Source organism: Panthera onca, chromosome A2, assembly GCF_046562875.1.
Source record: "Panthera onca isolate mPanOnc1 chromosome A2, mPanOnc1 haplotype 2, whole genome shotgun sequence".
Taxonomy (NCBI): Eukaryota; Metazoa; Chordata; class Mammalia; order Carnivora; family Felidae; genus Panthera; species Panthera onca.
In genome coordinates this window covers 73978270-73993637 of record NC_138340.1, presented here as the reverse complement: position 1 = coordinate 73993637, position 15368 = coordinate 73978270, and the positions used below count along the sequence as shown (strand labels likewise).

The 15368-nt window shown below is 36.8% G+C and overlaps 2 protein-coding genes across 4 annotated transcripts in view; one reads left to right on the top strand and one right to left on the bottom strand.

Annotated features, from left to right (window-relative positions):
• Nucleotides 1–9586: 9586 nt before the first annotated feature.
• MPLKIP (M-phase specific PLK1 interacting protein) lies at nt 9587–11933 on the bottom strand. Its single transcript, XM_060632205.3, has 2 exons — nt 11305–11933; nt 9587–10243 (listed from the first exon to the last, which is right to left on the bottom strand). Exons 1-2 carry the CDS (start codon nt 11767–11769, stop codon nt 10043–10045), a joined length of 666 nt encoding a protein of 221 aa, XP_060488188.1. The 5' UTR covers nt 11770–11933; the 3' UTR covers nt 9587–10042.
• Nucleotides 11934–12021: 88 nt separating this feature from the next.
• The window catches only part of SUGCT (succinyl-CoA:glutarate-CoA transferase), a 755607-nt gene continuing 752260 nt past the window's right edge, over nt 12022–15368 (top strand). For all 3 annotated transcript variants that reach the window (XM_060632202.3, XM_060632197.3, XM_060632204.2), the window contains exon 1: nt 12022–12235. In XM_060632202.3, the coding sequence (XP_060488185.2) occupies nt 12136–12235 (100 nt within the window). In that variant the 5' untranslated portion in view covers nt 12022–12135. The remainder of the gene's footprint in view (nt 12236–15368) is intronic.

The following is a 15368-nucleotide window of genomic DNA, read 5'->3' as shown; positions in this document are numbered from 1 at the left end:
CCTCCAAGCTTCTGCAACAACTGGTCTTTTTAACTGTCTCCATCGTTTTGCCTTTTCCAGAATGTCACATCAGTGCAATGATAGCATGTGTAGGCTTTTCAGATTGACTTCTTTCACTTAGCTCTTAAGTTTTCTCTGTGACTTTTCGTGACTTGATAAGTGATTTCTTTTTATTGCTGGATAACTCAACTGTATGGATGTACCACAGTTTGTTACCTATTGAAGGACATGTAGTTGCTTCCAAGTTTTGGCAATTATGAATAAAGCTGTTATAAATACAAATGTGCAGTTTTTGTGTGGACATAAGTTTTCAACTCTTTTGGGTAAATACCAAGGAATATGATTACTGGATCATTTGGAAGGAGTTCAATTAGTTTTTTAGGAAAATGCCAAACTGTCTTCCAAAGTGGCTGCATCATTTTGCATTCTCACTAGCAATGCATGAGGGTTCCTGTTGCATTACATTCTTGTAAACATTTAGTGTTTTCAGCGTTTTGGATTTTATCCACTGGATTACCCATTACAACTGGTATCTCATTGTTCTGCATGTATTTTCTCCCCATCCATGGCTTGTTTCTTCATTTTCTGAACATTGTCTTTTGCAGAGCAGAAATTTTCAATTTTAATGAAGTTTAACTTACTTTTTCTTTTATGGATCATGCATTTAGTGCTGTATCTAAAAAGTCATCACCACAGCCAAGGTAACCTAGATTTTCTTGTAAGTTACCTTCTTTTATAGGTTTGTGTTTTCTATTTAGGTCTATGATTCATTATTATTTTTTGAAAGGTGTAAGGTCTGTGTCCAGTTGTTCTAACACCATTTGTTGAAAGACGGTCCTTTCTCCACTGAATTGCCTTTGATCCTTCATCAAAGATGTTGACTATATTTGTGTTGGTCTATTTCTGGTGTCTGTATTCTGCTCTATTGACCTGGCTGTCTATTCTTTCACCAGTACCACATGGTCTTGGTTATTGTAGCTTAATAGGAAGTCTTGGGGTCTGATAGTGTCAATCTTCCAACTATGTTCTTATTTAATATTGTGTTGGCTGTTTTGCCTTTACAATTAAATTTTACAGTCCTTTGACTTTACAATTAAACTTTAGAATCATTTTGTCAATATTTAACTTCCTGGCATTTTGATTGGGATTGCATTGAATCTATAAATCAAATTGGGAAGAACTGATATCTTGACAATATTGAGTCTTTTTATCTGTGTATATGGAGTATATCCATTTATTTCAAATTTTTGTATTTTTCACCAGTTTTGTAGTTTTCCTCATAGAGATCTTACATATATTTTGTTAGATTTATACCTCAGTATTTATTATTATTATTACTATTATTATTTTGGTGTTAATGTAAGCTATATTGGATTTTTAAATTCAAATTCTAATCTTTCTGGTATACAAGAAAGCTATTAACTTTGTATACTGCAACCTTTTTGTAATTGCTTATTCCAGGATGTTTTGTCTTGTTTTTTGTTTTTTTTTGTTTTTTTTTTTTTTTGATTCTTTGTGCTTTTCTACATAGACAATAGTGTCATTTGTGAATAGGTTTTAATTTCTTTCTTCTCGATTTGTACACCTTTAATTTTTTTTTTTTTTTTTTTTTGAAACTTCCAGTACAGTGTTGAAAAGCCATGGTAAGAGGGGACATGCTGGCCTTGTTCCTGATCTTGGTTGGAGCTTATTTTTCTCACCATTTAGTATGATATTAGCTGTAGGTTTTGGTAGATATTCTTTCTCAAGTTTGAGAAACTTCCTTTCTGTTCTAGTTTGTTGAAAGTTTTAATCATTAATGGGTGCTGGACTTTGTCAAATACTTTTTCTGCCTATATTGATAAGATCATATGATTTTTCTTCTTTAGCCTGTTAATATGATGAATTACATTGATTTTTTTAATTAAAAAATTTTTTTTACACTTATTTATTTTTTGAGAGACAGAGCACAAGTGGGGGAGGGGCAGATTTTAATATTTTCCAACTTTTGATAGCTTGTAATATACACCCATCTACCCATCCACCCAAATCCATTTGAAGCTTCTATCTCCCTACCCCAAAATAATTACTATCATGAGTAGGATTTCTTACTTTCGTTCATATTTTTATACACTTTATTATTTGGCAGACTTAAATTTTCATGTAAAGAATATCACATGGCTTTTTTTTTTGCTCTTTACATAAAATTATTTTTACATAAAATTATTTGTGTCTGTAGCTTAATTTGCTGAATTCTATTACATTTTGCAAATTTACAACTTAACCTTTTTCCTATCAATGGTCATTTAGATTATTGGCAATCTTTTGATCTTACAAACATCACTGCAAAGAACATTCTTAACTATATCTCAGCAAAAATACAACAGCAAGTATTTTTCTAGGTTATATATTGCAGAAGAAAATAGCTCATCTTTTAATTCTTATTTTATTTGCAAAAATAATTTTTGCAAGGAGGCTTCCAGATACTTTATTCAGTAAGATTTAAAAATATTTTTGGGGCACCTGGGTGGCTCAGTCGGTTGAGCGTCCGACTTCGGCTCAGGTCACGATCTCGCGGTTCGTGAGTTCGAGCCCCGCGTCGGGCTCTGGGCTGATGGCTCAGAGCCTGGAGCCTGCTTCCGATTCTGTGTCTCCCTCTCTCTCTGCCCCTCCCCCGTTCATGCTCTGTCTCTCTCTGTCCCAAAAATAAATAAACGTAAAAAAAATAAAAATATTTTTATGCTGAGTTCATGGTCAGGTTATTATACACAATTTGTGAGTGAATTGACCTATCATAACTTTAAATAAACATAAATTCATGGACAAATATTTTTACTTATTTAAAATATTTTTTAAGTTTATTTAGAGAGAGAGACAGAGAGAGGGAGCAGGGGAGGGGCAGAGAGAGAGGGAGAGAGAGAATCCCAAGCAGGCTCTGCACTGCCAGCACAGAGTGGGATGCAGGGCTCAAACCCACGAAGCTGAGATCATGACCTGAGCTGAAACCAAGAGTTGGATGCTTTACAGGCTGAGCCACTCAGGCACCCCACTTTACTTGTTTTGTAATTACTTTAGTGTGGTATCTTGCTCAAGATTTTTGACCACTATGTTCATAAGTTAAATATTGTACAATTTCCATTAATAGGTCCTTGGCCAGGTTTGAGATCAAGTTAATACCAAGGTTGTAGCCTGTGTTGGATACTTTCTTTTCTTTCTTTTTTTTTTAGATAAAGGTTTTGTAATACAGGGATTAGGTGTTCCAGGAAGGTTTGGTTAAGTCTGATGTCATTTTTGGGGAGAATCATTATCAATTCAATATGTATAATGGCTGTTGGTTTATTCCTGCTTTCTATTCTTTTTGAGTCAATTTGGATCATGTCCTTTTCTAAAAAATTACTCATTTTAACTGTTTTCAGATGCTTTGGCCATACTATGTTTGAATGACTTTCAAAGCTTCTATCAGTAGTAATAGAATTTCTTCATCTTAATCCTCAATATACCAGAAAAAAATAAACATCATTTGTTATCTGGGGCCAACACATCCTTTTAATTTTTAGATGTATTTTAAGTTATTTATCAAAATGTACAGAATATATAGTTAGAAGCACTTTATTAGAAATTTGAATAAAAATATAAACATAGCAAATCCCAATTTTTGTTATTTTCTTTGTTTTCATGGTATTAATATAGGAGACACTGGTAGTGTATTTCGAATATAATAGACATTCCTTAACTGTCATGAGCCTAGAACATATTCAACTTATAAATCTTGACTCCAGATTTCAAGTAAATCTCTAATGGGCTCTGGATTAGTATTACTTCTGGTTCTTCTTACACTTGCATCTTCAAAATGCAATATAGTCTAAGACTTTGATGTCACACTTTTGAAGAGAATGGCTATCTTCTGTGCTTTGTAATGGCAAAACATTTTCACTTGTAGATTTGTAAACACTAATTAAAATGGTGAATCCAATTTTTCACTTTTACATCATTTATTTCATTTCAATCACCTTTAAATATGCATCTGCCTTTAAATTTTGTCTTACAAACTAGATCATGTAAATTTTGATGAACACAAAAGATGTTCTTGCGAGACAGTATTGTAATGAAGTCCTTTTAGATGACAAATTATATGGATTACATATTTCCTTTGTCCTTAGAAATGTATTGCCCACTCACTGATTCTTGAATTTCGGAAAATTTTTCTAGGGTATTTTCATTTGAAAATTTATAGTTAGGGTTAGAATCCAGAGGGCTTGTGAAATACCTTTTTCTTTACCATCATGAATGCAAAATAAAAAACTACAAATTGCTAACTGTGCTCGGTGAAAGCTTAAAAAAATGGTTGCATGGATTGTCTCTAGACTTCTTGTATATCTTCTTAAAATATGATGCAGTACTTCAGGCAATGCAATAAAAAAGGATGATGCAATGATGATTTATTTCACTATTGCATTATCCTTCTAGGTGATTACTTCCATTGCTATTGTTTTCTTACAGTCTTTTTTTTTCTTTTTTTGCATAGTTTCTGATATTACACCAAAGGTTAATAGTTTAGGTTTTTTCATCTGTCATTGCACCCTCCCCCCCTCCCGGCAACCCACCTTCATCAATTTTTGTTTCACTTATCCAAAGAATAGGCTTTTGCTTTCTTAACATTCTCTACAGTTTGCCTTCTGTTTCACTGATTTATGCTTTTATTTTTTGATGGAGGGTACTTTTTATTTTTAAATTTATCAAGCATTTTGTCAGAGAACTTGATCTGCATATCAATCACATCTTTGAAATTTGCACTCTGTCATTTAGAACATATAAAATTATATGCTGTGTGTAGTTGGAAAGAATGTACATATATATACACATAACCTCTGTTTTGTCTGTATCCTTACAAATTCCACATCTGCTTGATATGTCTGTCCATGTCTGGTACAGATGTGCTAAAATCCCCACTGTGATTGTGAATTTGAATCTTTTTGTAACCCTTTATAACCCTTTTAGATGTATCTTTTTAAAACCAGCAAATATATATTGATTCCATTCTCCTAATCCAATCTGATGTTTCTTTAAAACAAATTTTTATTTTTCTTAGATTCATTGTGATACATTGGGACTTATTACTGTCATTTTTACTTTTTTTTCCTTCCCTGATTTCTTTTGGATTTATGGTTTACTATACTTTCTTCCTCCTCTGCTGGAGATCTTTAAAATTTTTGGTCATATATTCTCTATCGTAAAGGAAGTAATTTCTGTAATATTGAAATTTTAAGCTAAGTCCATTAAATTACAAAGGTATCCAGCTGATACATCACAGCAATTTGATATTCACCATTACTCCTTAAAAGTTATTGAAATTTTATGCTATTTTATTTCTAAATTATATCTCCATTATACTTTCCCATGTAATTTTATCTCATTGGAATATAGTGTATTGCTTGATAGTCTTTTACTGATACTTTATTATACATCTCTGACTCAAAATACATGAAAAACATTTACTGAAATAAAAAATATTTTTAGAAATTAAAAAAATATATTTCTAATAGCTATAAACCTCCAAGTGTTGAAGATTGTTGTTTGGATTATCATCACTATTCAAATGATAAAAACATAAATATTAATTTTAATAAATTATTAAAAACATAACATTAAGTTTTATTGGAAATGTATCTTAATGAGGATAGTGCTGTATTTTATTTTCATAAATATTGCTAATTGCTAGAATAAGACATCTATTTTATTACTATTTTCTATGTATAATGTACTATATATAATATATAAAATGTATACATATATAATATATAATGTATAAATGTTAAATATACGTATGTATAAATGCTAAGAAAATTCATTCACGTATATAGTAAAAAGGGATAGAAAGAATTCTGTTGTAGTGATGTCACTCATTTCTTGAATTCCTTTTAAGTTATATGCCAAAACTTATAAACTAGTCTGTCATCAAATTATTTTTAATGATTTTAATTGACAATCTGATTAAGCTTTCTTCAATTTTGTTGAAAGCAAAGAGCTGAAAACTACCCTCACTAAAGACCTTATTTTCAAGCCATTTTCCTTCTCAATTCTTTGGAAAGTTAACCAAAGATGTTTATTACTAAGACTTATCTATAACTCTTTCACAGAGTCATCTTGCTCATGGAGCTTAAAATTAAGATAAAATGGAGTAAAAATACCCCCACAAAATTTGAAATTGCACAGATTTCTTGAGGATAATTTTATATAGATTAGAAACTGTATGTTTGAAAGTTATAGTTTTTACAAAATTAGGATGTAATATAAAAGAATTAATCATAACTAAATAAAGTTGATTTTCTAAAGTTAAATGTACTATGTCCTAGTGTACATTTTGGGAATACTTATTCCATTTACCAATATAAGTATATGTTCTGCTTTTATGATTATTGTTTATGGTATTTTTATCAAACTAAGATACACATCTTAACATTTATGAAACTGGGATGCATCTTACAATTGATGGCATATCATAGTGGGTAGTGTTTTTACTAAGTGGTGTGTAACAGTGAATCACAGAATAGCGTCTTAGATTAGATGAAAAATTAGGTTGTGGAAATTAGGAGGTAAAAACTATATTGAATCACTAGTAAGCCAGGTATATTGATGACTATTATGGGTTTTATTTATAATAAAACCCATAATAGTTAATAGTTTTGTTAATTTAAACCTAAATACATATTAAGAATGAAAAAAGCTTAGGAAATAAGGAAGAGACTTGGGCTAGGTAAAAAATTAATAAGGATTTACAAAATCTAATAATGAACTGGCAAAGGTTAATAAGTTTCTCCTAAGAAATCTGAAAAATGCTCTGGAAAATATACAATCATGAACTTACCTTTGGTATGTGATCTATTCATTTGAAAATCTAATATTAGTATGTCAGAAATAAACATGGAACTTTTAATTTCTTCCTCCTTGAAATCATGCTAATTATGCTACTGAGACAGGTTTGAGACATTATTTATCAGGCTCTTTACCATTATTGAGAATGGTGAAAATAGTTTGCTTGACAGCATTTATCAAAACCCATCATGTTTTTGTACCAATTTCGAATATTCTAAGATAGATGAGGCAAATAATCTTATCATTTGTTACCTAAAAATAAGGTACCTTTACCTTCATTTATGTTCTTGCTCTTTGCTTTACTTTCACATGATTCACCCACAGGAATAATGAATTTTTGATCAGGAAACAAAAAAGGCAAGGTCATTAAATAAGAACTATCATTATACTATCTCCTACTTGACCACACATCTGAATTCTGAAAATCTCCACATTGGCCAATATAACCCATTTCTAAGACCACACTTCACTCACAATGAAAATTAACTTCCACCATATTTTAAATAGAGCAGTCAGAAAAGGTCTGTTCAGGTTGCAAGGGAAGGGATGTAACTCCACATCTTGATGGGGTAGTGCAAGGTTCTGGAAGAGTATGTGGGACCTGAAATATTGTTGGGCTTGTTTTTGGAAAACACAAGCTGCCATAGTTTTCTTATGTAAAGTGGGAGAAGGGTTATTATGAAAAGGCAGAAGATAAAAAGGAGAACTGGCACAATTCACCAAACATGAAAATGTTCTTTAGGCAGATCATTTTAACAAAGAGTATATATGGGAATTGAGGATCTGCAAAGGTTTTTATGCCTGCATTTCCCTTGGAAGGCTGAAGACTCCCAGAAGTACACACACCCTTGTTTGAAGACCCCACTACAGATTATACTTCTGTTCTTTAGTTATCTGAATATTCAGGATGCATACTTAACTAAAACTTTTTCCAACTTATATAGCATTTCTATGGAGGCAAAAATGTGTATTTTGAAACGCTAGAAAACAATTATTTTTCATTGTAAAGAATGATCAATTCCTTTCATTCAGCTAAACAAAGATAGGCTAATAATAGCAACAAACCAAATTATCAATGTTGCAAGAACTTGGATATCTGAAGACACTACTAACTAGAGCGAAATAGCAATGCACCCTCCCTGAGGACAAAAAAAAGTTTTTCTTAAGAAAAGTCAGAAAAGGTCAGACCCCTGGAAGTAGATGTTGGGTACTTGGCAAGAAAGAAATTTTACATTTAGTTTTTAACATTACACTTATAGTGAAATAAAATGCACATAAACCATTGGAACCGTTACAATTTGTGTATCTTCCAAATATGATATGAATACATTGGCACAAAATTCTTCCTGACTTCCTTTTTCATCTTTGCCAATAACCCAGTGATCTCTAAGAGGTGGTTTAATAATTATTTCCAAATGTCATTTCCTGAAGATAGTATATCTTACCTATAAAGTTCATTAAAAGATTTATAAGTATTCTACTTGCTCTAATTTCCATCACACATCATGACCTCAAATAATCTGGAAAGACAATGTGTTAAAGAATAAAGACATTTTCTTTAAAATATTGGGGAAAATTACTAATTTACTATCCCTTTTATATAGAGGAGACAAGGCAGAGCAATATAGTAGTTATAATCAGAAGGTCTACATTCATTCACCAAATATTTATTAAGCACCTACTATTTCCCAGACATCATTCTAGGAGCTGAGGCTCTATAGGGGTGAATGAGAAAGTAATAGCTACCATTTATTGAGTGCTTACTATGTGCCAGGCTCTGGCCTAAGAGTTGCACACATATAAACCCATTGAATCCTCAAACACAATACCTCTATGACATGGGTACTATTTTCATTTTACATATGAAAAAATTGAGGCATAGAGAAGTTAAATAACTGAATCAGCTAGTAGTTGGTACAAACAGTCCTGGCTGTTGTGAAGCTAAACTCCTTCCCTTCTCATTTTCTTCTTTGCCTCTGCCAAAGACCTAACAGAACAGAGTATGGCTCAAATAGGTGTGTGACCTTTTCATTTTTAGATGTTTCTTTTTTGGGTATGTTTAAAAAGAATTTTAACTAGCTCTACCTTCATCATGTTGTGATCTCAAAACATCTAAAAAGCCTGAATGTTAGAAAACTTAGCTTTATTTAAATATTTGCGGGAGAAATACAGGTATATACACGTAGCATCCCTTCCTTTGGAAAACCACTATTCTAATCCAGGCAGGCCTAGCAGGGCTGAAGATTATGGGACCCTGTCTTGTTATAGGGGAGGTCAATAGTTCAAGGCCTCACTGCCCTGGGCATAATTATTGGTTCAAGACTATAGAAACATGAATCAGGCATGACAAATTTGTCTTTCTTGGGATGGACGGTATTAGGAAATGTTCTCTTCACAATGGAAGTGATTTCAGACTGCTGGTATCCATCTTCCTTGGCTCAAGAGAAGATGGCCCCGTAATATTGAGATGTTGAGAAATTCAGATACAGAACACTTTAATCTAGCTACACAAGAAATAGGTCTATCATTGCCCTTTCTAGTTAAATGAGTATAAAAAGAATAAATACCCTCTTTAAGTGTAAGTGGGTTTCTGTGACTTTCAATAAAGTTTCAATGCATTTTTACAAAAGCATTACATAACTATGCACAAACAATGGTTATAATAAATATGAGTAGAATTCTTTTCTGTTCTCTTCCTTCACCCTTTTTCCCTATGAACAAATATAGAACTATCTACAGCTCAAAGGATGGTTTATTTCACTTTCAAAAGTAGTATGCAAAATATTTATCTATGAATTCTAAGCAAGTGATTACAGGCATTATTTTGATAATTCCACTTCTTTAGCATACGACAAAACCACAATATATCTAGAAAGACAAAATGTTTTATTTTAAAACATTGGAAAAACCATTGAAAAGACAAATGTCCATTATATAACCATGAACGTTAAATATCTGGAAACTGTAAATCTTCTAAAATGTGGTAGGCACTTCCAAAGAGCTAAATATTGCAAATTATTCTACTGGATGTTTTCTCTATTATCAACAATACTTGATATGATGAAAAATACCAAGAAGACCCAACTAATTATTCAAAGTCACCATCTTAGGGTTCAACTTAATTACACAAGTAAAAGTTTTGTCCAAGATGTTCCTGTCACAAGAAGCTTCCCGGTGAATTTCAGAAATGTTAACAAAAGTATCTTCCTTTTTTGCCTGTGAATGTTTGAGTATTGCTGTACTGTTGGTTAATATCCACTACAGATACTGGTTCTAGGCCAGCCCAAGGGTCTTCAAGCATTGAAGGCTTGAAATAACTTTCCAACTCATTAGACATTCTTTTTTCTCTACCACGCCCTGATCCAAATGGTGTAGATGTCCTTGGAGAACCCTTTAGAAAAAAAATCATCAGTTAAAAAAATGTTTAGTAGAGATAATTGGCACTTTTTTTTTTTTTAAAGCTAGTGGGGATCACATTGCTAGTTAAAAATTGTGTTTTGAACCCAAACATGTTCAACTGCAAAGTCGGTTCTTCCTTTAATCTAGTGTTTTTGTTCCTAAAAGTATTTAAGCCAGTTTGATATACCTGTTTATTAATAAGTCCATGCCAACTGTCACCTTCAAATACTTCTAGATTTCTAGTGTAGTAACTCTGTAGAACTATCAGTTGGTGATGAAATAAGAAATTAATTATATTTCAATTTTTCCTCAAAATTTTCATCTTTTTCTGAAAGAAAATTAAAACTTTTTTTTTTAACCCTACACCTTCAAAATTTCTAGAACCTTTACATCCTACGAAATTTTATCTCTTTATAAAGCACCAGAGTCTAAGGGGGTGAGGTTGGTTTAGTATAAGGAAAGTTAGAAAACCATGTAAGTTTTAAACGACAGAAACCCTAGACACATCAGAAATACCCCCTGGGCCTTCCTGAATTCACTTACTGAGAATGGGAAACTTCCAATATCACCGATTTTCCTTTAAGAAGGCTTGGAGCAGGAGACAGTGTCGTTTGAAGCTCCTAACCCCCTCCCGCCGCCCTCGCCTAAAAAAGGTACCGGTAGTAAGAAAATGGCACCAGGCTAGAACCCAGTAACTCAGAGGAACTCTATGCTGGTGAGTCATTCGTCCCCCCCCCCCCCGGAGAATAATTTACACACACGAACTGGCAAGGTCCCTGGCAAAGGGGAGGGAATTAGGGAAATCTATGTATGAATGGCAGTGTACTAGTTCAAAGCAGGAGGGCTCTAGAAACACAAAGTACAGCTCTATTACTTAAGATAATCTAAAGAAAGTTACTTAACTTCTCTCAGCCTCAGTTTACTCATCTGCAAAACAGGGCCAACAATAGTATCTCACCTCATAGAGGATTAAACAAAATAATCCATGTAAAGGGATTATTAGCACCATGCCTGCCATACAGTAAGAGCTCGGCAAACGCTGGCTATTATTACCTGGGGGTGGGTCTGCTGCTGCCCTGGGGAGTAGCCGAATTGCTGCTGGGACCCCGCGGGGGACTTGGAGTAGGAGCCAGGGTAGCCGCCAGGGGACGGAGACCCGAATCGGCCCCCCGGGAAGCTGCCGCCGTGTCGCGGAGAGTGGCTGCTCCCGTAGGGCCTAGACCGGGGCCCGTACGGCGGCGTGTGGTGCGGACTCCCGTACCCGTCCCGAGGGGAGGGCGGCCGCGGTCCGCCTCCGCCCGGGGTACCCCGGAAGCTGCTCCCGCTACCCCAACCTCCTACACCCGCGCCGGGGTAGGGAGGAGTCGGGGGTCGAAAATTCTGTCGGTGCATATCAGGAGATGAAGACGAAGACCTCACTGCCGCGTTCTCCCGCCGGAACTGTCCCGACCAACCCTTCTCAGAGACTCGGTGGTCCTTCGCCAAAACAGTCCTCTGCCTTTCAGCGCAGTACAGCATATTGGTTCCGGTGTCACAAGGGTTCCGCTAGGCACAGGCCAGAACGTGGATTACTGAATTGGGTGGAGATTGAGCGGATTGAAGTAAAGGAAGGATAAATAAAAAGAACAAAAGAAAGGCCGAACCCTCGGCTCCAGCAAAGAGCTCTGTCGTCTTTTGCGGTGTGCGGTCGGGACCGACTAACTAGACAACTCCCGGACGCAGTGACAAGGGATCCAGAGCACTTCGACGGAGCTCCGCCCAGTGGGGGGCTGCCCAGTTGGGGGCGGGGCCTGGTGTGCTCGAGGGCGCCCCCAGTGGCGGCGAACAGCGCGCGCGCTGTGCTCTTTCCTCACGCAGGGTCCTAGGCTAACCGAGAGGCGCGCGATGCTGGCGACGCTGGCGAAGGTTGCGGCTCTGCGGAGAACCCGCCTTCTCTTCGGCCCGGGCGGCGGGAGGGGGCTGTGGACCGGCCGCCCGCAGTCAGGTACCCTCCGAGACGCGGTCCGGGCGGCGAAGGGGAACCCAGCCCCTGTCTCCCCTTCGGGCGGCGCCATGGAGAGAGCGCCCGCGCTTTCCTGAAGTGTCTCCTGTCCCCGCAGCCCGCCCTTTGGCCTCTCCCATCTCCCGGGGCCCTCACTCGTTGGCCCCGCGGCCGGCTTGGCCCCGCGCCCGCAGCCGCCCCGGGGTCACCTGCCCGGCTTCCCGGCCGAGGGCCCGAGAGTTCGCCCCTGCGCGATCGTACTGGGTGGACGCCTCGCCTCTGCCCCTTCCCCCTTCCCTGTGTCTCCCGAGTTTAAGTAACTTTAAAAAGGTGCACCCAGCCGCATTTCAGAAAGGATTTCAGAATACATCTCTGCATAACTTGGGGGGAGAGCCTGTGGTAACTCATATCGGACTTCAGCCCCTTCCTTGTTCTTGTTAAATGGAAGCGGGTTAGGGAGGCGGCTCCGAGGCAGATGCTGATTTTCAGAGAGCAAACTTTGACCGAAGCTTTTAAAATCTTGACTGTTTCACAAACTGTTGGTTATAAAGACGAATGTGCTAATTCAGGAACGACACCTACTGTATAATAAAACACGCTTTTGTACCAGACACCTGTCCCAGAATTTTATTTAGAAAATGTAGTTTAAATTGACTACCGTTTTAAAGAACTTTCTTTACTCCCTCAGAATTTGGGAATGATAGTCCACCATGACTTTTGAAATCAGCTCGCAGGAAACAGAATCTTAAGGAACTTTAGGACTCATTAAATCACAGCCTAACGGGTAGCGGGGACCTCTCCTTTCCAGGCTGTATGCCTTGCAGCTGTCACTCCTCACTGCCTCTCTGTCACTGCTCGGTGACATGGCTAGCCGAAGAGCGTGCTGTCTTCTCAGCTTCCATCCCTCTTGAGAAGTGGAGACACAAATGGTTGTTTTTGTTTTTGTTTTTTGTTATTTATTCTGAGCAAGTTCTGTTCACCAAATTTGTCCTTTAGACCCAAGTTGTAGAATCGATCAGGGCAGGATAATGCCATCAAGGCCTTGTGACGCAATGAAGGCGTGAGGACCCAGATTATCTACTTTATTGTGTATTTCTATCTTGGCCAAAAATTTAACTTTTGTGCCTTGTCTGTGGTGCTTAGCTTAATGCCTGGTAATTGAGCAGTCAGGTATTTATTGAATAAACGATTGGGTCGGTCACGACATCATCAGTGATACCTGTCGTGTAAAATTAACCAATCTACTTTTCTGGGGAGAGAAGCAGAAAAATGAGGGTGTTGGAGGCCAAAATTACCTTTATTAATTTTTTTATAACTGGCAAATGATTTGCAGAATTGATTAAAATACTGTATGTTGTCTTTTTACTTGGCTTACACTTTTAGAACGATCTTCCCTGTAGCGGTGTCTTGCTATCTTCTACACGTATGCAATTGTATTAGAAATGGGGTGGGAGGAGTGCCTGGGTGGCTCATTCAGTTAAGCCTCTGACCCTTGGTTTTGGCTCAGGTCATGATCTCACAGTTCCTGGGACCCTGCCCTGTGTCAGGCTCTGTGCTAACAGCACAGCCTGCGTGGGATTCTCTCTCCTTTCTGCCCATCTCCCTCATGCATACATGCAAGCCCGCTCTCTCTTTTTTCTTTCAAAATAAATAAATAAATAAATAAATGTTAAAAAAAATAGATGAGTAAAGGAAAGAAATACAGTGCAGAATGTTTGACAGGTAGATTATACATGACAATGTACCCTTCACCAGGTTTGCAGATACATATGAGGATTGTGGGAGAGTTCTTAATTATATGAAAACTCCATATTCCATTTGGATCACTTCTGAGCATAGGCCATTTGCCTTTTTAGAGATGAGAAATAGCCCAAGAGAAGTCAAGTTGACTTGCTTAAGTTCACATAACAAACAGAGGTGCGACTAGAACTCAGGCTTCTTGAATCCCAGGAGATTTTTTTTCCTACGTAAAGATATATGAATTGACTATTAGTCTGTGCTTTGGAAACTGCAATAGATAAATGAACATGTAAAATTTTGAAAATGCTGTGTAGCATATTGTTTTGGATTTAGAGATTAGTAGGTATAGCCTTAATACTGATTTTTTATAAGTGTAGCTACAATCTTCTCAGGTGTTAGCATGGGAATTGCAATGTGGGTGCCTGAACTGGTCCGTCTGAGGCATCTGTTTGTATTGAATGTATGGTGGTGAGTTCAGGGGGAGAGAGATGAGGGGAAGGAGAAGTAGAAAAGTGAAGAACTGGGATGATAGATATGAGAGTATGGTAGTTGCCCCCCTGAAGTCTGAGTCCTGTGGAGAGAAAAGGGCACTTCTTATTTTGTGAGCAACAGAGGTTTGGTTCCCTCCCCCCCCCCCCCCCCCCACCAAAAAAAAAGAATTGCAGCCCTGTTTAGGAAGTATCAACATTAGAAAATTGGGTACTGGATAGGTTGGTGCTTTCATGGAAGACACTTAGTGTCTTTTTTCAAGTGGCATTGTGTACATAGGACATCAACAGACAGAACATCAAGAACTTTCTGAGTACCTGTGAACAATATGAGGAGCCCCAGAAATAATTGGTTAATTTTATGGTGTTGTGTATTTTATAAGTTTCACATTAATGCAAGTAAGAGTACCAAGCCAAGGAAATTTAAGCGAAAATGTCAATGGAACCATGTCTGTTTCTGTAAGACAGGATTTTTATTTAGGTTGCTTAAGATTTTTCAGTGTTTTTTTTTTTTTTCTTCCAGTGGATTTCAAGTTTTTGTTTTGTTTTGTTTTTTTGTAGAGTCTTATCTTTAAAAAACATAATTGGAAACCCCAAATATGAGAGCATATGGGCTGTGCTTGAAGCAGGAATTGGGGTTTCAGAGCCCTGCTCACTATGCACCTCTAAATGCTCCCCTGAAAAGAGGCATCTGAGGCACCTCTGAGGAATTCCCAGGGCTCTCTAGAAAGAGTACAAAAGCCAGTATTTTAGGAGGTGTCAGATATTAACAAGGGCTGAAAATATTGAATATTTTGGCTTGTTTTACTGTGTATTACCAAGAAGTGTGTATATTCATTTTTCTGCGTGATCACAGCTTTCTAAGTCAAGAAAACCAGAACCTGGATTAAAGGGCAAGGTTTGGAAGT

Coding starts and splice junctions, on each gene's coding strand:
- MPLKIP (XM_060632205.3), bottom strand. CDS start 11,769: ATGCTGTACTGCGCTGAAAGGCAGAGGACTGTTTTGGCGAAGGACCAC. Junction 10,244..11,304: donor AGCAGCAGACCCACCCCCAG/GTAATAATAGCC, acceptor TTTTTTCTAAAG/GGTTCTCCAAGGACATCTAC.